We start from the raw sequence: 24770 nt of genomic DNA, 5'->3' as shown, positions 1-24770 counted from the left end.
TATTGGCTGGTGTCTCCCATCAACGCATTCAGTATGTTTCCCAAGGCAGTCCCTGCTTGCTGTGAGAGAGATTGAAGGAGGCAGAGTGTTGGTGTAGGGAGAATGGGGAGCAAAGACACATTTTCGGACATGGGTATAGCCTAATCAGTTTGAATCTTTGTTCTGTTCCAAGGGCTTTTGACTCCTAAGTGACTGCTTATTACCTTCACACAATTAAAGTGTGACTTGTTTTGTGAGAACAGTCATATTTTTTATTTAAAATATATATATATATTTTTCTACTATTCTAATGATTTACCCAATGTTTATGTGAGTGAGGTGTGCCTAATCTTCCCCACTAGCCTGGCCATACAATATTTTTTTTAAGACAAGTAAAAACTTTGATATGGAGCCGCCACCTCCGCAGTGCCACCGTAGCACCTTGGTTTCTCTCTCCTTCTCTCGCTGCACCAGATTCTTTCATAACCCCATCCATTCCACACCACATAATTCGGCAACACACCAAATAATTCAACTCAACAACACACCACATACATCCAATCCACAACACAGAATACCATATCATGCCACAAAATTCAACAACACACCACAATTTAAACTCCACTTAATTCCACAACACACATCCACTCCACACCACACAATTTCACAACTAACAATTCCAATCAAACCCACATAATTCCACTCCTCCCCACAATGCGTTGCACGAGCCGGGCCCTTCCAGGCTCTCACTGCTTTTGTGCTTTACACGCCACGCGCTGGCTAAAAGTTTACTTTGGTGTAGTGTTACCAGCACAACACCATCTCCATTTCTCCCTGCAGCCTGCATGTTCAGACAGCCTGTGGTCACCCACCTCCCTAATTTACTGTTATGCCCCCTGATTACTTAATCAAATCCTTATATTTTTGTGTCCCCCCCTAATCCCCTTACAGCAAATTATAATGAACATCTGGCTACACTGTGAATACAGCCCTATATAAAGAGAAAGCCCAGCGTGGTTGATTTTGTGACACAGAGTTTCTCACTATTATATCACAAACTACTTCGGGTGTGGTGAGACTGGCTGGCTCACTCCATTGTTGTCTCTGAAGACAAGCGTCCAGGCACCCTGTGCATAGGAACAGCTGCCTCTGTTTGCTATCACTACACCCCGTCAACTACTCTCTCTCTCTCTCTGCCCCCCCCACCTCCCTCTCTGCTCTCTGTTCCTTTTGTCGTTATCACATCCCTCAGCTCCGCTATTAGCGCCTACAAATTCCAAAATGACGGTGGAGCATTTAGAAAGGCATAGAAGACATTAAATAATTATAGTTTAATATCTACAAAGTTGTTAATAATACAGTATGCATAAAATATTAAGGTAAGTGCTCGCCCATGTGTGCTCTTCCTATTGTCTCCTGCAGTGGTGTAATTGCAGCGCCAGAGGGGCACTTTACATGTGCACAAATTCCCTTCCTGTTCCCCACTGTTTCCTCTCCATCATCTATCCTTCCTATGTCCTTATGTAGGGCAAATGATCACTCCACTTGTCATTTGCAATGTCCATGGCTCTAACTTTCACAAATGCGAGGCCGATTGCATTGCAAATCCTTGTTTACTGTGTGACCTTTACATGTGAACTATAGTGCACCAAGTGTGACCACACTTTCTTTAACATTAACCGGTCCTGCAAGAACCACATTTCCCTTTGTTCCATGTGCACAAAAGGACCGACATTGTGTCCCTTGTTTGTGTCCTTAGTCTCATACAGCCTGGCGCAAATTTAGTGTGACGAGACGTGCATGAAGTCAGGGCCGGCCCCAGGCATGTGCAAACTGTGCACCTGCACAGGGCCAACAAACCCGAGGGGCCACCACGACGACCGACAGAGCCGAGGATCGGATCGGAACTTGGATCACTGGCGGCCCCCTGGCAGGATTTGGCGTCCTCCGGGCAATGGCAGCGACGGCGCGCGTGAGCGCTGTTGTTGTTTACAATAGTCAGTCATTGGTTTCACTTGAAGTTGCCCAGGCAGCCAGCCAGCAGTTGGGTCCCAGGGCCGTCAATCTTCAATCTTATCCCTAGGACGACGTGACGGCCCTGGGACAGCCCCCGCGCGCTGTACGCAGTGCGCAATTTAGCCGCTCAGTCAGTGACGCGTCACGGTACTGCTGTGTGTGGTCACGTCACGCTCCGCCCTGGGGCGCCTCACTGGGAGAGTGCGTCAGTGAGCGGTGCGTCGACTCGTCACGGTCACATTGTCGTGAGATTCATTGAGAGAAGAATTAAAAGTCTAGAACAAATAAATTAACCGTCCTCGTCCTGTCGCCCCGATCATCGATAGAGACACTAGAACACCTGTAGTGTCCGACTAGTCTCTTCCCCGAGAGTCCGACTCCGACCCTTCAAATAACGCCGGTGAGAGACTGTGCTCACAAAATATATTTATAATGACTTGTATAATCGCCTGCCTGTCTTTCCAGTTGAGCTGCCTAGTAATGATATGATTTATGAGTGTTAATAACATCTGATGCGCAGCTTAGTCTAGTAGTCAATAGTACTGAATGGTTTGTCTCTGCGCCACATTATGTTCACGAGACACGACCCGCGTGTGTAACTATGTGAGGTTGTATCTCTGCAATATGCGAAGTATGTGCCTCTGTAGGGAATGATGTGCTCTTGCAAGCTGCTACAATACGCCTGCATTCTTCTGAAATATTCTGAGTCCCAGAAAGTTCCCATGTGTGTTCTGTAGTTAAAGGTTCTGCAGCTTGCATGCTGCTATCAGGTGACTAGTTAAATGTATAATTGTGTGCCAGGGGCTACATATTTAATCCTTGCACCTGTAAGATATCCAGGTAAAACTCAGGCTATTAACACCAATATTCTATTGTTTTCCTTTGTAAATTGGCATATCTGCGCTCCAGTAAGACGTTCTGAGTCTATGCATGATAGTAAATATTTGTGCATCTGACATTCTGCGCCCGCTAAAATGTTACAATGCGCATCGCTGTAAAACATTCAGTTATTACAAAGTGCCTTTCTAAAATGTTTTGCGCCCTCACCGGATGCTATGTGTGGTACACATCATTTATTGCCAACATGTGTTGCTGTCACAATAAACAAATACAAAATAAGACATAAACGACTAAGGCGCAATAAGTTGTCTGATGCCCCTATTAGGTTTTGATGATGTCAGTCCCGTTAAGTCGTTCACCACACCAGCAATATGTCATGTTCCGTTACTAAGTGATTTATTTCTTTGTAAGGTGGCTTGAACGCACACCTTCTATGTTATGCAATACTTGTACGATACAAATAATGCTCTCCTTGACGAGGTTTAGTGACTGCGCCGGTGGCTGGGTTGTTATAATACGTCACTAGCTACAGCGTGCAAATAAGCCACCTATAGGGGTCCGCTCCCGTGTACAAGTACTGTCAATAGAAGCTCCATCATCTAAACATACCGTTTGACCGTAGTTGTACACAAGAACTGAAGACTGGAGTGTATCTGACTGCCTGGTAAATTCGTATGCCAGGAGAGGTGCCAGTATGCACTAGCCTGGGCCCCCACCTACGCTCCCTGCACAGGGCCACTATGAGCCTAGAGCCGGCCCTGATGAAGTGACATGCCTATATTGGAACACACCAGTCAAGAGCTTGTAAAATCACTGCCGCGACTCACAATCTCAGCACGCGGGGCTTTGGAGGTTGCAATAGGTGAGATCACCCGGCCGGCACCCTTGGAAAAGTGAGTAACTATTCCTGTGTGGGAGGGGTTGGATGCTATTTTAAACATTCATGAGCAGAGAGAGGGTACATTTACTTAATCTGAACTTTTTGACCATCGCCGCAGTGAATGACTATAGGGTCCGCCGGCCTCTATTGCTCCCTATGGGCCATAACTAGCCCCTGTTCAAGGTATTTTCCCCTCTTGTGGCACGTTTATTTTATTTCACTATTGCATGAATATATTCCTTTGTGAGACAACACAATATTGTTATCAACCTGCATTTTTGGAAAAACTATTGAGATGCATGACGTCCAGGCCTTCTACAGTCTGTATACATATTTCCTCATTTTTTCTGCATGAGATGAGTATATCCACATATGAGTATCTCTGTAAAGAGATTATAATTCACAGTGACATGTATACTTAGTCTCAGCATTTATTACCTAGAACAAGGTAATTTGGATGTTTTTCATGCCTTTTCATTTTTTTCAGGTCATGGGCTATTGTACCCTAGAGGAACTGTAACTTACTGTGCTTACGTATCATAAAACACCACTCTTAGAATATAAAACAGGATACTGTCTATGTATTTACACTAGGGATCTGCTCATTTATGTTCTGGTGAAAGTCAACTGACCCGGTTGAGCGGGGTTGGCTGAAACATGTAGACCAGGATTGATTTTAGAAGTAAGGGATCATCGATTTACTCCCAATCTACATCTTGCTTTGATTCTAACCTTACCCTAATTCCTGCAAGAAGAAATAAAGTAAATTAGGAGTGGGATGTCATTTTAACCACATTAATCACAGATCCCGTTAAGCCTCAAGTCTAGAATGTCTCCCTCCTTCTAGAGGTAGAGCCCACCCCATACATTAGGTGTCGGGAGTATCGACTCGATGATGAAGCATGCCACTAGTGGGTACTAGTGGGTTAGGATCTCCTAAAACATTTCTGAGACTTTAAATGTATACCAGTCTGCTTGGGTTCCACCTCCAGTGATTATTTTCCAAAGGAAGTGGAGTGGATACATCCCTGATCACTTCTTTCTCCCCCATTGTGAGATAATTAGCAGTTTAAAAAAAAACATTGGGATTTCTCAGCTAACAATCATAGTCAAAGCACTGCCAGCACACAAAGCTTATATGCTCCGACAATATTTTTAACTACGTTTCTTTGAACGGCCTTAAGCAAGAAGCTGCAAATCAAGATCATTAACAGCAGAAGGCTGATATTATAGGCTGGACAGTTGCCTGACAATTTTGTGTTGATGCTGTTTTGCGCTTTAAGTTGCGATGACCGACTTGTCTACTCACAGATAAAAGCATCAAGATTCACACATATGCAGATAATACACAACTCTACTTGAAAGACTTCTCTGCTTCAGATATCCAGCGTATTACAAACTGCCAGCACATCATCCAGACTTTGCTGTCTAGCTTCTACCCAATGATCAGCCCAAGCAAGACAGAATCTTATGTGTGGTACACAAGGCACCTAAGTTGCACTGGTCCATTATTATTTTTTTTTTAGAATCATATTTTATTGCGTCAAGTGTCAAATATAATGCAGAGCTCTGCACTCCAGAAGCCATCTGCTATAGTATGAAGTACAAAAGATTAACATTGACATTTTGAGTATATGCTTTTCTTTTTTTTTTAAATAAACCCAAAAACGATCAAATGTACCCCCCACCCATGGCACTGTCTCAATACGGCATCTCAGGCACCACCTCCACTTCCGCTTACTGGAGAGTGATCTCCATTTAACCATTTGTCTCATGTACCTCAGCCCTGCGCTAACATTTCTAGATCGTACCCTGTCTGGATGGAATGGGCTCTAGGTGCAGGCCTCTATAATCCCCCCATCGTTTCCAAATCTTCGGATGCTTTTACGGGCAACCCCGTGCTTTAAAGATAGGAATCTCACACCCCCATGTTAAAATGTAGACTGTTTTTCCCTGCAGATACGGAGGGCGGGACCTCCGCCTTCGATTTTCGTGCAATATTTCGTTTTGCTAGTATGAGACCCAACAGCAATAAATAGCATTTATAAATATTCCCGCCAATCCCCTCATGATATGCAAAAGTACTTATTTAGGGAAGAAGGGGAGCTCCCATCCCAACACCTCTGCCAAAGAGGCCAATACCCCCGCCAGAACTTTGCGAGTGCTATACACAGCCACACTGTGTGAAGGAAGGTGCCTTCCTCCCGAATCCATCGCAGACATATTGGAGATGCCACAAGGCCCTCACTCCACAGCCTGACTCTAGTATAGTACACCCTGTGTAGGTAGTTAAATTGAACTAGTCGGAGACGCATTGCAATCGCAGCCCTTCGAGGGGATGCCAGCACTTTGTTCCAATCATCTCCATCTAGTGGGCCAAGATCTCCCTCCCATGCCGTCCTAAGTTTATCTAGCATGGTGGGACTGTTTGTTACTAGCAATTGGTAGATTTTGGAGAATTTGTGATCTTGTAGGTCTCCCATGAAGAGTTTAGCTTCAATAGGGCTGAATTCAGGGAGAGACTCCAGTCCGGTAACACTAGGGAGTATAGTATGCCGAAATTGGAGATATTTATAGAATTGAGTCTTTGGCATCTGGTACTCCTGTTGGAGATGCCCAAAAGACTTCAGAATTGTACCCCGCATCACATCACCCAGGGTGGAAATCCCTATATTATCCCAACCTCGGAAACCCGCTAACGCCGCCAGTTTAGGCAATACCCCATTAGACCACAGTGGCGTTTCCCTCGCCAATTTGCCCTACCACACCATTTTCCGCAAAGCCTGTCTCCACACCTGAAAGACTATCCTTGTGGCTGATGGCAGAGCCATACGCAAAGGGGCAGAGTATAAGATAGTATTCAGGGAGGCAGACCCCATGCAACGTCTTTCCACCGCATAGGCGGGGTCACTCCTATCTCCATACCACCAATCATTCAAGATCAATAGGTGTGAGGCCATAGAATACAAATGTACATTCGAAGTGGCCAACCCCCCACAGTATGTCAACTGAAAGCAAGTCCTCAATGCCACTCTGGATGCCCCTCCCGCCCACATAAACTAGCCCAGTGTCGAATTGCCCTTGCAAAACCATGTTGGGGAGACAGGGTAGAGATGATTCTGTAATTGGTAGAGCAGTCGTGGCAACGATACCATCTTGAAGATGGCTGATCGAGCCGGGAGGGACATGGGCATATGAGACCAGGCCTTCAGCTCCTCGCGTACCCGTGCCCACGCCGGCACCACGTTACCGTCCCAAGACACACTCGCTGAGTCGGACAGGAAGACTCCCAAATATTTTACACCTACTGCAGTGACCTGCACTGCCGAGGCCCAGGTGTCCAGTTCCATTTGTTTCCCCAATATCCATAAGGTGGATTTACAAGGATTCATGAACAGGCCAGACGATTCCCCAAATATGTGCATGATGCGGAGTAACCTAGGCCCAGTCCTGTTAATATTTGTCAAGAAGAAAAGGACATTGTCAGCGTACAAGGCTATGCGGTCTGACAGCCCCTGGGCCCATTCAAATCCTGCCACTTAAAGCATCCATCCGCACCCATGCCGCTAAGGGCTCCATTGCCAATGCGAAGAGGAATGATGACAGTGGGCAGCCCTGGCGGGTACCCCGTCTAGTAGTGAAGGTGAAGGAAGTAGATCCCACAATGTGAACCGAGGCCGTAAGGTCTGTATATAATAATATAAGATAGGACAAGAAGCGGGAACCGATATTTAGACAATTTAAAAAGGCAAACAAGTAAATCCAGCTGAGGGAATCAAAGCCCTGTCCATATCCGCTAAGAGGAGTTCAGCCGGCTGATCCAATCCCTGAATAGTGGCCACCGCGACCTGTGCTCGCCGAATATTGGGGTCGATTAGGATCGCGGACGGACTTGAGTCCGTCCGCGACCCCAGAGTATGAGGGAACGTCCGCATGGGCTGCGGCGTTCCCTCATGTGCGATTAGGATGTGACCGCCACCCTGGCGGTCACATCCTGGATATTTAACATTGCGGCGGGTGCTGCTTCAAGCAGCACCCGCCGCAATGTTAAAAGTGCATGTGTAACATTTACATGCACAAAGCGGCAGGCACCGCGCGGTGCCTGCCGCATTGTGCATGTAAATGCTGGGGGGTACCATAGGTACCCCCCATGTGCACCCCCCACCCACCAACACCCTGGGGGCCCGCAACGGGCCCCCAAAATCAAAAGTACACATGCTTTTCCACAGCGGAAAAACCGCCGCGGAAAAGCATGTTTTCAAATGCTTCCTAATTTGGCCGGCGGTGTCTGATAGACACTGCCAGCCAAATGAGAGCTTTTCCGCCGCGGTTGTAATCCGACCGCGGCGGAAAAGCAGCGGACAGAAACCAAGACCCACCAGCCATCGTAATGTGGCGGTGGGTCTTTGGTGAGCCCGCAATGGATTTTCCGCCTCCTCCGGGCCGGAGGTGGCTTCCGCCGGCCCAGAGGAGGCGGAAAATCCTCCATCCTAATCGGCCCCATTGTGTTGAGTTTTCTTTGAGGCATGAATCCCGCCTGGCCTGGATGAATCAGGGAGGTAATATGAGATTGGAGTCGATTAGCTAAGGCCTTGGCCAATATTTTAGCTTCTATATTTAACAAGGAGATGGGGCAATATGAGGCTTGTTGGTCTGGGGGTCGGCCCGGCTTGTGGAACACAACTATTTTGGCATGCTTCCAGTTCCGCAGGAGACTTCCGCATTTTCGCGCCTCATCTATCACTCTAAGGAGATGAGGTCCCAATTTCATGGAATACCACTTAAAAAACTTGCATGGATACCCGTTAGGGCCTGGGGCTTTCCCAAAGTTTAAGTCCCCATAAGCTGTAGACAGTTCCTCCTCCATAAAAGGAAGGTCTAGTTCAGCCTGAGCTTCAGCAGAGAGGGTTGGGGCGGGAGATCCCCTATGAGGTGGTGTACCAAATATTCTGGTAGGGATTCCTTTGGGGCGTAGAGGTCTTCGAAGTAATGTGCAAAACTCTCAGCAATCAAAGAGGGATTGCCAAGAATCCTTCCATCAGGTCCCTGCACTCTAGGGAGAACCAGGGGCTCACAGCTCCCTGAAACTAGCAGTGGAGTAGCTTGCTAGACTTGCCCCCCACTGGTAAATCCTACTGCGGGACGCCAACCAAGTCAATCAGGCCTCGTCCATCAATAGATCTGCATGGGTGTGTCTCACTATCAGCAATTGGCGGCGTGCCAGACCACCCCCTGCCTCCCTACTATCTCGCTCAAGTTTCATGATGTGGGCTTTGGACCTCAGCAGTGATTCCTTTCGGGTGCGACTTGCAGCCGAGCAATTTGATAGGTCCACCCCCCCATATGGTCGATTTCAGGGCCTTCCACAAGAATTCAGCTGTTGCCACCAACCCCACTTTAAGCTCCAAATATTGGTTGGTTGCTTTTCCTACGTGATCTCTATATTTCTCATCTTGTAGATTCCAGGGAGAGAGACGCCATCTAAAGGGTGGTTTCGAGGGGCCCAGGTGTAATTTGAGTGCTACCGGGGAATGGTCAGAGAGTCCCCTCTGGAGAATCTCCGCGTCCCTCACTCTACCAGTCGCAGCCAGTGGCACAAGTATATAGTCCAGTCTGGAGAATGATCCTGGTCCATTTCTTTTAACCTCCTGGCTTCATAGATACATTTGTCACAGATTGTCTCATGCAGTCTTCAATAGAAGCACGTTTGGGAGTGCGCCTTTTCGCTGTATGCTCTTTTCTATAAAACATCTTCCCATACTCTCTGCAGGAGCAAGAGAACTGGAAACTGTTTCTGATTAAAACCCGCCTCTTTCCTAAGTAGACCACTTGCTCCACCAGCCTTTCAGACTAGTGAAAGAAGAATTCATTGGCAAATGAACCCTATACCATTTTTTACACTTGACATATAAGATAATGTTTAAATAAGAGGGCTGGAATACAGCATGCATCTTTGTTGGCATTTTGTTTGAATTAAATAGTGCATGCTCTTGCCCCAACTATTTACTCTGTATTGGCAGACGTTAGAGCAATCATACACGGTGAGTTGAATATAGCTTTGACTCCTTCTTGGAGGTCATTTTTTTTTTACCAATGGGTACTATACCTTTAAAGGTAAACATAAACACATACACAAACTACCTGCTCATTCTACTCAGAGATTCCTGGGGCAGAAGTCGAAGTAAGCAGGAACTATATGGAACTAATTCATGTACTTTTAGTTTATAATGACCGTTTCTTTATATATTTCTTTGCAAAAAGTAGAGTAGCATGTGCTTTTTTGTTTCACTTTATATTTAGTCAGGCTGATTAGTCAGGCTGATTGTTCAAAAAAAGACACGTTTTTAGGCTTTATGTTACATTGAATGGTGAAACTTGAGATTTTACAAACTGACTGATCTTTAATGTGCAGCCAGACATTCCAGATATGGAGCCCCGGAGTAAAAATAAAAATCTGGAGAAAGTAGAGGGAGGAAAGGGAAACGGTTTTTATGTGGTGATACGTTTAGAAGGTAAAGGTGGCAGCTCCATTCAGTGACGTCAACCATGCATGGCGGCACAAGTATTCTTAGATATTCAAAGAAAGAGTGGGAATTACTAATAACATCACACACAGTTTACCCAATGGTCCAGGCAGTGTAAGAAGGGGACGTACTTCAATACTTATGACAATTCTGTCCATCTGTTGATTGGGTGAGGAAAAGGCGGGAACCGACTGCCTGTGGGCGATTAAAATAAGGAGGAAATGCTCGTATGGATTTTGCAGAGTAGGTAATATTGGTCACTTCTGTACTCCACAAAAGTGTAATTCTCGTTTCTCTTGATACTTAAATAATAAATGTATTTAGTATTGCTCAGTTCTTGCACTTATTTAGAGAAGATGTGAAACTGTGACGTTTTACCAGAAATCAGTAATTGTGTTACCAAACCCATTATTCATGGCATTAAATTACATCCTACTTTATGCAGAGAATAGCGTGCTGAAATATGTTAGGTTTTTTAGTATTTAAAGCTGCAATTTTGCCACTAGGGTGACCAACTGACCTGGATGCAAATTCAGGATGGTGAGTGTAAAATTTCAGGACAAAGGGTCAAAACTCAGTACAAAAAACCCATGACAGAAGGTCAAAATTCAGTACAAACGTACATCTATTAAAATTGACTATTCATGACACATTTACCTTATTTCAAGCAGGAAGTCACCCTTAGCCCTCCCCAACCCTCTCTAAAATTGTCTTGTTAAATCCTATCAAGTTTAAGCAATTAATTAAATTAGCAATCAGGTGTACTTTCAAATGCACTATTTATCACAAATGTATAGGAGAAGAACGCCCATCCCTCCTGCATGATATCGAATTGTCCGCATTCCTTTGTATTCACCAATGATAGAGGCCGAACGTGTTTTAAAATGAGTGATTTGCCACTCATGTCCCAAAATCATTGCTAGAAAAACTTTCATGTATAGGTCCCTTTAAAAATAATATACAATTTTCCCCTTTTCTGCTGCCCCAGTTTGCAGTAAAATACACTGTCTACCACATTATCTGAAATGTGGCCCCGTACTACCTAAAGAACATATAGTTAAGCAACGCTGAGATTTAAAAAAATTAAAATCTCTATGTTCATTGGTGCCATTCTGACCCTGCTGTAAGGGGAGAGCTTTGGTTGCAGAGACTCGGGGTGGGGCTGCTGTAGGCCCTTAAGATCACAGCAGGTGCACGACCTGGCCCCTGCAGCGAGAGTCACAGAACTCTCAGGCTACTTGCAGGTGGACAGCTCGCTTTAAAAGTCCGAAATTACGGACAAAAGGCGTCCGTGAAAGAATTACTCACAGACAAGAGGCCCAAATAACAGGCGGGCCATGAAATTTACAGACGGTTGGTCACCCTATTTGCCACTGTGTTTTTGCGGTACTAAGGAGCACTGTTTACTTATGCCATGAAGCAATCTTAAAAGTGCTATTACCACATCACTTTGAATAGAAAAATCATATTTCATGTGTGGTAATGCACTAAATGCAAATTTAACGTGACTTATTGCACTACCGACTTCGCTAAATGAACACTTTATTTTTAAGCTTTTTTAAAAAGTTGGAAAAATGAAGGGGAACTCATCCACTATGGGTCTATGTTTGCTCTGCCATAACACCTGCAAAATATATTTCATAGTTTGATCCTGATTGATTCTGGCTGTAGAAAACAGTATGTAATTCCTTACCAATGACCAGGTCGGTTTCAGAGAGGCGGCCAGTGGGCATCCCTCTTCGCAGGAATATTCCAAACAAAGCGACAGTGGCTACTGGATAGATTGTTATGGTGTATCGCACAAACTCCTCAAGGACAAAACTTTCCAGAAGAAACCTGAGGTGGAAGAGAACAGAAAACGTAAAGAAACTTAAGTTATTGTGCTATACATTTTGATGTGCATCTATGATATTGAAGGTCAATGTTTTAGTTTTAGTTCATGCACTGTTATTGTTTACTCCTTGTGAATTACAATAATTTTTGCTGTTCCAAAGTTTATTTCATTAGAATACACCCATCGATGCAACATCGCCTTTCTATATTTGGACTCATTTTAAAATAATGGCATCAAATATCCATCCATTCATCCAGCTATTAAAATAATATAACATTCTTCTACAGAGGATATTTGTGTTTTTAGCCTAAAACATTCCTAAATTAAGTGAATCAACATACTAGACATCAAGGACATATAAAGGCTAAACGAATCCATCCTAGGTAATGAAGGCTGCCATCTTTGAAAATGGAGTCTGCCATTTTTCCTCTAATTATGCAGAACTGTCTGCCTTTGACTCAGACGTCATCTGTGCCTATCTTTCCAAGAACTGTGAAAGGGTCAAGTAATTCAAATACGAACATCAACAAAACCCTCAACATGAGTCTTGGACAGGTGTCCGTTTTTAAGGTCATATAACATCCATAGCCAAAATAGTGTAGTCTGAATTGACGTCCTATCACCTTATATGTCAATAATGAAACATGGGCGACACACATAGTCAATGTCAGACATTCCTCAACTTATGTTAGAAATTCCACTCTAAGATTCAGTATAAAGAGACTGTCACTTGACCACTTAGTAAGGAAAGCAACTTTACCCAGTTCGCAGACGCAGATCGCAAATCCAGATGATCACTGCACCGGATTCCATGCCCACTGAATGAGCCTCAAGCAAAAATCTTTAAAGATCTGCAAAGCATTTCATTCTGCTTTCACAAACTGGTGGCAGGATAGTGTCCTCTAGTAGACACGTTCTCCTAGCTCTTCGCCTTGCGCTCAAAATAGCTGAAAAGCTATTCAGCCACAAGCCCTGTTGTCCAGGTTTTAGCACCACCTCTGAAACTCAGGCTTATTATTTTTACATCTGTTATAGCAATCCCAGAACTTAGAGATAGCACAGTGAGGATGTGAGGGCTATAATTTGTGATGTTATGATTTCCCCCTGTTTTCACTGCTTTTAAAAAGCTTAGCTGCTTTTTATTATCTTCTGTGATGTAACAAATATTTTGTGCACTAGATCCTAGCATTGTAAAATAACTATTTTAAAATAAATATGTTGAAATACATATTCAATTTCTAGTGATCTTGAGTACCTAAATCATTAATGAATGATTGTTTGGATTACCATTGCTCCCTGTTAGTAACTCAAAAGCATTGACACCACCTCATTTATATATTGGGTGGGGTTCTGTGAGACTACAATAACCTCTTTCACATTCAGCGTTGGTTCATTGGACTAAGTTCACTCGTGTCAACCGTGGGTGTGAAAACAAACCTTGTAGAGCTGAGCCAGAGACTCAATCAACGCAAAACAATCTGTCACTAGACACACCTGAAATTCATAGTTACAAATAACGACTAAGGAAAGCCACCACAGCGATTCAATTACCCTATACCAATCAGAGGTTGCACTAGGACAGATTTTCTTGCCTGGAAACAATGTCAGTATAATTAGAATAGATGTGCTGGGTTACCTATGATGGATCGATGCGGTCAAACCACACAATCTCTATGTGACTATGTTTGATTGTGCCTCTTCCCCACCCCCTCTCTACCCGGGAAATTATTGCTCCTTCATTCTGGCCACTGTCCTCGGAGTATGTTGATGCATGGTTCTGCTGCTGCACTGTTTTATTGATTATGTGTTTTGATTTGTTATTATATTCACTGTGCTATAGCCCTTTTCACTGAAAGTAATACATGACATGTAATGCTATGAAAAGTGAATAAACAGATTAAAAAAAAATATTTACATTAAATTGTTTAAAGAGGAATATATTATAAATACAATTAATTTAGCACATTTCATTGAAATTAAATGATTAATAAAGGGTTTTTAAAAGATGTACAAAAACAATATTAAAAGGATTCTCAAAAATATAGATATATTTCATACAAATAAAGAGGGGAACCAGAAGCCAACAGCTGTAAGATAAGCAATCTCACTCTGCTAAACATCCAAAAGACACTCCCCAGGACAGAAGACTTTTTTAACATATACATGTCCCCAAAGCTATAACCAAAGCACAAACACAAATCCACTTAACCAGGCAATACAAATTGATTACAACTGTTCATCTTCACATCTTTAAAATTACAAATAATGTGCATCAGCCAACATAAAAGCCACCAAAGATTGGAATAAAAATAACATTTAATTTCAGTTAATTTTAGCATGCTAAATAAATTAGTAATGTATCATGTAGAGCAGAACTCCAAACAATGTTCACAAAAACACCGATGGATAAATTTACTATTTTTTTCAGGCAACACAATCCAGCAAGGCAACTTACTGTGCTGAAAGAAAAGGAGAGAGCAGAAATGCTCCATATTTACAGATATGGATCTGCTCTCGTTGAGCTGGTGCACTGTGTGCTGCCTAGTGCCAATGCAGACATCCTTGCACCATAGTGCAAGAGTGTCTTTATTATGGGCAGGACTGTTTTTGTGCAGGAAGGCGCACCTTACTGCACAAAAACAAACCTCAGAGGGATATTCTTCTTTCTGTGTGTACTGCAAAATACAACGCACGTGGAAAGAGGAATTAGCAAGGAGAAATAAAGAAATTGTCTGGGTAGGCACACCATTTTGCACCAACCCTGGTTTACAACTCTTTGTAAATTTGGGTTTGTATTACTATACATGGTTGAACACGTGAATGCCCGTGCTTCACCCATGTAACGCCTACCTGACTCAAAGGAACGCAAATCAGCGCTGTGTGGTGCGTTGCGTGACTTTATATTTACTAAACCACTCTAAGTAGCTTTGCATTGGGATTACCGACCGAATATCGGAAACAAAAATATTGTGTGGACAGAATACTGTCTCAAAAATGTTGGAGATCAAAATCTCATGTAGGTGAGTGCAAATAGGTAAGTGTAGATTTACTATTAACTCCACAGATATGTACCTTGAAGAAATATATCTAGTCAAGCTACATGTATGTGAAGTTATATATATATTAAACTTTTCTTACCTATAGATTCATACGTCACAATACTTTTTGTTCTTGAAGTTCTTGACACTTTACTTTGTTCACACAATATTTTTTCTTTATAATTTGTCTAAACACCTAGTGTGGCTTAGTAAATTCCAGTGAAGGACTCACTTTGCCTCGCGACAACTTGCTTCATGTAAGGACAATGCAATGCACTTAAGTGGGATTAAAAAAGCCATGCAAAGTCACTTTGTATGGTTTAGTATATTCAAAGTAGTTCAAATCAGCATATAGCGCTGCTGTGCATTACTTTGCATTGGGTAGACGTTATATGGGTGGAGACTGGATGTTCCTATGTATCCACCCATGTCATGAGCCAACCCAGAATTACAAAGACTTGTAAACCTGGGTTTGTGCCAGAATGGTGCACTCACCCGACAGAGATGCAACGAGGAGAAATATCTTTATTTCTCCTTGTTAATTCCTCTTTCCATGTGTGCTGCATTAGCCAGCACACATGGAAAGAGAAATTTGCACCTAAGGATTGTTTTTGTGCAGAAAGGTGTCCCTTATTGAACAACAATCTTCCCCTTAATCAGACATCCGTACACAGGGGTGCAAGGGTCCTCAATTGGCACTAGACCGCACACAGTGAGTCAGCAGATGGAGAGAACAGAAATGCTTCAAATATTTCTAAATATAGAGCATTCCTGCCCTCTTGATTTCACACAATGCAGCACAGCAAGTTGCTTAGCTGCATTCCATTGTGTGAATGAATGGCAAACCTACCCCTGAGGCACCATCAACCAATTTCATAGAGAAGTGGTTCATAACTTGCAGACACTACTGAGTCACAACTGGAAGCCAGAGACTGCCAATTCATTTCTACAATTTGCCCCTCAACAATAATCTACAAAAAATAAACAAGCAAGTAAAGACTGCATGAACTCAGCACATCTACATGTTTAAGACCCAGGTCAAATTCACAAATCAACAGGTAATCATGTGACACTAGGGCTCTAAGCATACGTGGGGGGTACATGAGTAGTATTTGCAATGCCATCAATCTAAGGCAGAGGAAACAAAAAAACTTGCCTATGCTGAGAAGCTGTTTTTTAAGGCACAACCGTCATTAAAGCATACATGAAGAAAAGCATGAACACTTGCTTTTTGAATTGCAATTTATACTTTAATTCTTGTCTGGAGACTATTTTAATTTTTAGCCTTTTTTCTCTTTTTGTGCGTGGGGATACAAAAGCATGAAAAATATTTTACATTTATATACAAACAGATAACACAAATTGGTATGTACAATGATTCAAACAAACTCACATTCAACACATACTTGGCCGTCCATTCATACTAAACCACATTCATACTGGTCCCAGTGTCATGAAATAATTGTGTATATACAAAACAATCTTATTTTCTGTCTTTTTACACATTAATCAAAATTATTTCTCAAAATTTGAAAACCAGAAGAAAATAATCCTTCAATCAGTTGACACAATCCATGCGGAATCAAAAAGAATGACAAGGGACCGGGTCGGTCCCTTGTCAAAGAAAAAAAAAAAAAAATCAATCTAAGGCAGACACAGGACAGCAAACAACTTTGTTATGGACAAAGCTGGTGATCAAAGGGTGACAACGACTGCATTGAATAAAAGCTAGAAGCAGCCACAGCCCATCCTAATGGGCTAAGGAGCCACACCCCTCACCTTTTGGCCACCACAAAGAGTGTCTGTCAGGCAGGGCAAAGGTCAGCTTGACAGACACTCTTTATTTTCAGGTCAGGCAACAGGAGCTAGACATGTGCGAAATGTGCAGGTTCCTGGTTGCCTGAGCTGAACTTTGCCAGGAGGAAGGAGTCAAATCTCCCGTGGGTGTGACCTCTTCAGCCTGGCAACACACCTTGAGGCCCTTCCCTTCGTGATGAGGGGGATCGTCACCGATTGCCACGGACCTGGGCGCTTTACTTTTAAGCCCTGAAGTGCTAAGTCCTGAGTGTCACTCACTAACACCTCGTCACAGAGTTGGTTGGGGTCAGCAGTCTCAATGACCCCACCCACTTTGTACAGTAAAAATAAAAGAGCCTTGCCATGCCTCATGATTAGGGCTCCTGGCTTTATGGTATTTATTTTTTGTCATTTTCGTCTGTATTTTTCCATATTTATTTTTTGTCAACTTTATCTGTATTTATCCATATTTATTATGGGTTTTGTGAAAAAAGTAAAGCTGAAACTGGTATATTTCCACATTTATTTACCCAATAAATATGCAGTCATACTTGAATGCCTGCCAGGTTTCAGTGATATGAACACCCGCAGAAGATAAATCAATGCACTTATATGAAAATATACACACTTCAGTATCAGTCTTGTGCATAGTTACTGCTGTTTAAGCCTCTTCACTGAAATGTCTTTCTTTTTTTAACCCCCTTACCTATCAATCCACACAGTTATTGGCCTGGCAGCCATGGCAAAGTGTACTTAGAATCACGCAAAAAGCACCAAATGTACGTTTTATTCCACATTTAAAAATAAATACAAACAAGAGAAGAAATAGTTTTCGGGCTGTATTTATCTGTAAAAATCAGTAAAAACAGAAAACAGGGAGCCTTACTCATGATGCGATATTGATATGACTTACATTTGAATAAAGAGATAACATTTAGTGATTCCCCTTACAATCAATCAATCAATCAATCCTAGCACAAAACATACAAGTGCCCACTCTTTCTCTTGCAAGTATATAATACGTGATGTTACTAGATAGAAACCACAAAACCAGAACAATCTCTAAATAAGCTCAAGAGAATACTCAATTACAACTAAAGAAAATCGAACTCCAAATTTTTCGTTTGAAGGAATTTCATACAGGGGAGGCTCCTCTGCTAAAGCGATGGAGCGTCGCCCCACTGCTCTGTGGGCAGAAGTTAATGAAAACGAAAATGATAATAACCAGCGTTATTATCGTTTTCTGTTTCCTGGTGTGGGCGGGGCTGGACTGCCAGGGCAGGGACCAGGAGGAGGAGTGGTTGTTCCACTCTAAAGTGCGCATAACTGTTTGGCCGGCACTCTCGGGCCGACCATAACAGTCATGCGCATTTTGTATGTTCTGCACCCAGGCTTCATAACAGTCTGAGTGAGAACATGCCCAGGTCTCTGAGTGCCAAACCACGGTGCTCAGACCAATCCCAACGCTTGATTGGCTAGGGGGAGTCAGGAGCCTGTGTGCTTGCTGGTTCCTGCTTCCCAGGAGCGAGAGGCAGTGGTGGCTAGCAGACTGAGAGGCGGCGGCAGGCTGGGTGGCCGGCCTAAAGGTAAGTGTCTTTTTTTTTATTTTATTTCAATTCATACCCCACCCTACTTCCCGACACTCCTGGTAAATAGCGTCCACCACTGATTTCATAAGTACTGAACAACATAACCATCATGTCAGTGTCTGCAAATTAAGGGAGTGTTATGTAAGAATGACTAAAGCAAACAACACTGATGAGACGCATTAAGAAGGAAGGGGAGAAGTGGAGAAGTGGAGGAAGGGGAGAAGTGGGAGAAGTGGAGAAGTGTGGCTCAATGGTTAGAGCAGCAGACCCTGATGCAGAGGTCTGGCCTGGGACCAGGGTTCAATTCCCCGCCTCGGCGGGTCTTGGGCTCAAAAATTCCACGGACCTGATAATTCTCGCCTCGGTGCCTATTCCAATCATGGAGTCCCACTCTGCAACTCTGGGCAATAGCTTGCTTAATCTCCACAACGGCCCCCACAACGCTAGGGATGCCTGGCCTCCACCTTGGGGGTGCCCAGGAGTGGACGCCTCACAGGGAAAGCCAGGATGGGTTCCACAGCGGTATTCGTACAAGCGCCTTGAGACCCTTGCGGGTGAGTAGTGCGCTATACAAGTATCAATTTAATACACATTAAGTGATGGCAGAAAAATAAGATAGATGTGCAATATTGAAGACAAACCTGCCTGGGACAAACTTAATGATACTACATTCCACATTCTTCTTACTGGATGATAAAGACTATATTGTGATTAGGTCCCAAGTAGTGAAAGACTCCAAAGACTCGATCTACTTCCCCCCATCAGCTCGAATGCTAACAAACTCTAAATATTTTCTGAGTTTAACTTCAGACGTGATGTAACATACTTGGGGTCAGGTCCAAAACTCAGGAACTGGATATTACTGGAGAGGAAAGTTACATCAGTGGGTAAAAGTAGTCAAAAGATAGCAAAAGAGTACACAGATGGCAGAAAACACTTTCGGTAGACCTGTGATAAAGTTTATGTGAATGGACGTCTTTATTTTGTGGACAAAAAGCTGTAATTCAAACAGCCTGTTATCAAGACAGCAAAGTACAAGATATTACCTTGCAAGGCCGATTAGTGAATAGCCTTAGCTTGCCATAAAGAGGAAAAAGGATGTGCTTGTTAAGCAAAAAAAGCCATAACCCTGACACAAACTGCAATTAAAATGTCCTCCAATTAGTAAAGTAAATACATTACAACCAAAACCTATGGTTGCTTTTTCAGTCTAACAAAAAGGCTACTTAACCACAACTTCGGATGAGAACTCAAATGGAACAATCCCCGAAATGCCTCAGCCTTAATGTACGGCACGTCCAAGCAATGGCAAACCATGAAAAACAAGCATTGGTTTTGCCTATGTTGTTAATAATAAGTTGTTTTTGTTTTAAGTTTTAGCTTGGTGAGCAGTTATGCAAGGTGAGTTACTGAAACTCAGTAAAAGTGTTATTACTTGTTTATTAAGAAAGGCAATATATTGTACATTTACTGATGGTACTATACAGCGGGGAGATTAGAAAAGGTGCGGAGGACAAAATAAAAAAACTTCCTTGTGCTGTTGCTTTGCAGTAATAATACAGTTATATTATTATTAGTAAATTAGGTTTTTGGGTAAATATTACTGTTCTGTGTATTTGTGTCCACATGTGTTTTTTTGGGGGGAATTGTAAATAATTGTTATCAAAAGTGGTATAAATGGTTAAATACAATTCAGCAAATGTCTACAAAGTGTAATATAGAAGAACTGTGGCATGAATAGTAGTTGGCACAGACGTTGATTCACACACAATCAGTGATATATTTTGATACTATGGGGTGAGGTGCGATATTAAGGGCCGGTGCTTAACGCTCAACAAACCAACCCAGAGAAGGATTACACACAGCGAGTGAGCCCCAACCTCTCCAACATACTTTACCTCTGTCGGTACTTTACTATCCCACTATTGGAAAACCCCTTTTAACAAAAACCATATATTGTACAGGCTGACCACACCTACCCAGTAGTGCCCAATCAGAGACGGTAAATACAGGGCATTTTAGGGTCAGAAACCTGTGATGGCAGAGAATGGGCAAAGTGGATGAACATAACATGAAATATGGTTTATATCACTTAAGGCAAATACATCTTCAGAACAGAGAGTTTTCTCACTGGAAACAAGAATATCCGCCTTCTTCAAAAGTGCTCTAAAGAAAAAACTCAAATACCTTCAAAGTATGCTGACTTTGCTAAAAGATAAAGGCCTAGATGTATCAAGGTTCCATTTTGCGAATCTTAAATAGCGATTTTTTGCGAATCGCTATTTAGAATTCGCAAAATGGAATGTATGTAAAAAATTGCATTTTTTTTGCGATTCCTTATTTATCTTTATTTGCGAATTCACATTTTGCGAATTCGCAAATAAGGAATAATTCCCCATGCATTCCTATGGGCCAGGAGGCCCATAGGAATGATTGTGCAGTAATTCTCACATTGCGAATTCGCAATTTGCTAATCGCAATTTGAGAATTATTTCAAGGGTGCAGGGGTGTCTCATGGACACCCTGCTGCACCCCTGAAACTTACATGTGTGTGCATATGGCACACATACATGCCCTATGGGCATGTATGTGTGTCACATGCCACCTTCAAAATAGTCATATTTTGTTTTTTAAAAGGATTTCGCAAATTAACACGAACCTCAAATTGGTGTTAATTTGCGATTCCTTAACCCGAATTCGCAATTTTAAAAAGTTTCATACATGCCATTTAAGGAATCACAAAATTGCGATTCCTTAAATGCATAAGCAAAATAAGGAATCGCAATTTTTTGCGATTCCTTATTTTGCTAATTTCTGATACATCCCAAAAGATGCTAAATGTCCGTTTGCGATTCCTTAAGGCCGAAATTCTGCGAATTTCGGCCTTAACGAATCGCAAAAGGCTTGATACATCTAGGCCAAAGTCTGCCAACGTTCGCACACAGGCATTCAGTGAGAGGTGATATTCCATTTTGGCCTTTTACACTAGACTTGATAGTTTCCATACTAGCAGCCTCCTAATGACATATGGATCTACATACAACTGCTAACACAGTCTAGCCAATACCCAAGGAACTTCTCACTGCAAAACACAAAGTAACATGCATAATAATAAGCCAGTCGGTACAGGGGCCTGGCGAGTTAAATGCTCGGTGTTGACATCTGCAGAGGTCTTTTGACCACAGTTTGAATTGGGGCAATGAAACCCATGCTTTTGCAGTCAACTGAGCACCATTAAGGAGGGTAAAAGAGACTGCACTTGTTTAAAGGGTTTAGAAATGGCAGAAATGCAATGTTAAAGCACTATGTTTAAAACGAGTTGATATTATACCGTAATGTAACACACTATATAGGGTGTAGACTTACCTTATTCAGTGTCCAAATTCTTCCAGGGCAAGATGCTTTCTAGCACATACACCTTCATTGGCAATGTTCCTTGTTGTCTGAACCGGACAGCAGGAGATTTTATAGAATTCCAGGGCGCTATATGCAAATGGTGTGTTATACAACTGTCGCTTTACAAAAAGAGAAAAGTACCCCAAAGCCTCTGCCCTTTCAGCATCAGTCTCTGAAGGGAAGAGGGACAGGTATCATATTATTTACAGGAGATAGCTGAGCTGGTTTAATTTTCTCTGCTGCTTGCCTCATTGGTATGTTTTCTTTCTGTCTCAATGTTTCCCAGGTCGGTGTCCAAGATTTTTCCCTGTGGCTGGTACTGGAGCACAAGGAGCCAAGGTCGATTAGAGGCTGACCTGGGCCAAGCCCACCTCCCCACCTCTTACAGATGTGTGGGAATGACCGGCTGACATGGCAGGTCCAGTAGATGAGCTGCCACTCACCATTATAAATTATTTACAGATTTTCGGCCCGTTCATGGTAGCACTGAAGCTAAGCAGTACAGTGAAAACACAAAGTGCACATGCCACAAGCAGGGTTGGAGTATTGCCCACCATGGGCTCTGACACCCAAAATTGCCACCCACATTCATTCAGCAACAGAAAAGTGAAATGGTATGGGGACAGATTCCAAGGCAAGCAAAACAGGTTGGAGAAGGCACTGTAACTGGAATGATACAACTACAACTGCAATCAAAAAAGTGTTGGAGATGAAGTTTCAGCCAGCCAAGTAAACAAGATGACTAGCTCTGCTTTGAAACGCAAAATTGAAATACTTTTTAATTGTGCATTCCAAAGCAGTGTCAGCTATCTTATATGGTGAGCTCAATGTCAATGGACAGGTGAGATGATGTGGAGTAAGGAGTAGAGCTGCTGATCTTGAAGCTGGGAAATAAGGTTAAAGTCTTGGCAGGAGGCTCAAAATCCTATAATTCTTGGAAAATTAATCATTCTCTCTGTGCCCGGGAATGTGTTATATTGTAATGCAACTTGTGCACATGTGAATCACTCTGAGAGTTTGCACTATCTTAAATTGTAAAAATGAGATTAACAAGCATGCTTGAAATACGTTCAGCCATAGGGAGATTAGTTAAATAGTGGCAGACAAACCAAGCAAGGGCTGTGCAGTCAAAACCTTAAATAAAGAGTTCCACTAAAGTGGATGAAAACAGTACTTAGGCCATGGGACACAGATAAGAGAAACACACAAGGAAAAACAGAAAATAATATGCTACAGCCAACAAAAACAGAGGAAAAATAAGTGGCAAGCACACCAACCAATGAAAAGAAAGGACGGGATGTAAGCCCCTTTTAAAATTTATATTAAATACAATAGATTTCACAAGCACAAGCACAGTGCAGGCAAAACCTAAAAAGTGAAAGCTAATGGCTAATGTAGGTAGATCCCACGCCCACTATCTCTTCAGTACGTCTTCTACTTATATTTTTATGTACTGTAACATGAGGTCTCTCAGAGAGCTAAAGATATCTGTGGCAAGATGTTAAAATGGAAAAAAGCCAAGCGCCTCATTCTGGTAAAAATTATGCAAACTGTCATTTCCCCAGGTATTTTCTGCTTCCAGCTGGCAATGGGAAATAAATGTGGTTCTGAGCTTTACTACTGATAAACTTGCATGTTATTCTGCTTCATACACTCTTTGAGCCACGCAAATGTACTTGAGCAAGTTGGCTTTGTATTCTAAAATTCGTCCCAAATAAGGACTGTCAACAAGATCCATGTTCCAGATGCAAGAAAATAACATAAAGGATTCAAGAATCACCTCCACTCTTAGACACGAGCTTTAGTTGCAAGAAAGGTTGAAAGATGTGCTACCAGATTTGCTCTTAGCATTAATTTAAAATCCAACCATCAGACTGATGCTGTGTTTTGAAAAAGCACTAGTATGAATTGTGTGAACACAAAGAAGTACCATACCAAAACAGTAATCCAAACAGCGCCAGATAGAGCACAATGGGGGTTATGTAATCGTCACCAACTCTTCCATCATACTTCAGCACCATCCCAAAATTGATAAGACTAACGAAGAATGTCCAGGTAGCGTATGTCGCCAATCCATTGTGCACCTGCAAATAAACAAAAAACATGCATTGTGCTTTGATGTTATGGGCATTTCAAAAGCATGAAAATAAAGGATTAAAAAAAGGGGAGAGCACCTACATTTTTGTCATTACTGTAAAGTTTGAATGTGTCTTCTATTTTATTTATCAGACCTCCCATCTTTAAAAGTCACCAGAAATAAATGATTTTAAAGAATCCTAATTTCAAATGGGCTGTTATTATTTGAATGATTTGCATATGGCTGATATCCGTCCAATGGACAAGTAAGGAGCCTGAGTAAGTTACAAGTGGATGGGAATATTTCAAGCGTTCCAGCCATCACAGATTTCTTTAACTGAATGAGAGGACCTAAGTGTGAAAGGAATGCCCAAATGCGGATTCTGTGCACACTGTGCCATAGGACTCACGCTGTACCTCACTGAAGAGACCCAGCAAAGCAGAAACTGGCTTAAGGGCAACCTTGGCTGGCAGTTTGGGTTGGAATGTTCCCACTGGAGAAAGGACAAAGTCAGCTTTGCCAATGGTTTGTTTCTGTCTAGAGTGACACAGTAGGTAAAAAAGAAATGATGAACTGGAATGGGCCTCGAGTATCTACCAGCGGTTGAGGTTTATTAAAGCTTTTCACTGATAACATCTTTGTTTTTCTACCAAAAATGCTTTGCTGCCCAAATACCCTACAAACCACAATATTTATAACTTGTAAATCTATCCATATTATCCCTTCCCCTACTCGTCTTTAGCAGGAATATGTTTTATCACTGTATGTTATCTCACTGCTAAGGACGATTGTTTGTGCAG

At 42.5% G+C, this 24770-nt stretch overlaps 1 protein-coding gene across 1 annotated transcript in view; it reads right to left on the bottom strand.

The window, feature by feature from the left end:
* The window catches only part of LOC147722756 (uncharacterized), a 529150-nt gene that overhangs the window by 69747 nt on the left and 434633 nt on the right, over nucleotides 1–24770 (bottom strand). Inside the window, exons 5-6 of the mRNA XM_086965224.1 lie at nucleotides 23829–23977; nucleotides 11933–12075 (exon numbers count right to left, since the gene is read on the bottom strand). Coding sequence (XP_086821350.1) covers nucleotides 11933–12075; nucleotides 23829–23977 — 292 coding nt within the window. The remainder of the gene's footprint in view (nucleotides 1–11932; nucleotides 12076–23828; nucleotides 23978–24770) is intronic.

The sequence above is a fragment of the Lissotriton vulgaris genome, chromosome 4_1 (assembly GCF_964263255.1).
Source record: "Lissotriton vulgaris chromosome 4_1, aLisVul1.2, whole genome shotgun sequence".
NCBI classification, from domain to species: domain Eukaryota; kingdom Metazoa; phylum Chordata; class Amphibia; order Caudata; family Salamandridae; genus Lissotriton; species Lissotriton vulgaris.
The sequence above is the reverse complement of the archived record's forward strand: the minus strand, read 5'-3'. Positions and strand labels throughout refer to the sequence as shown.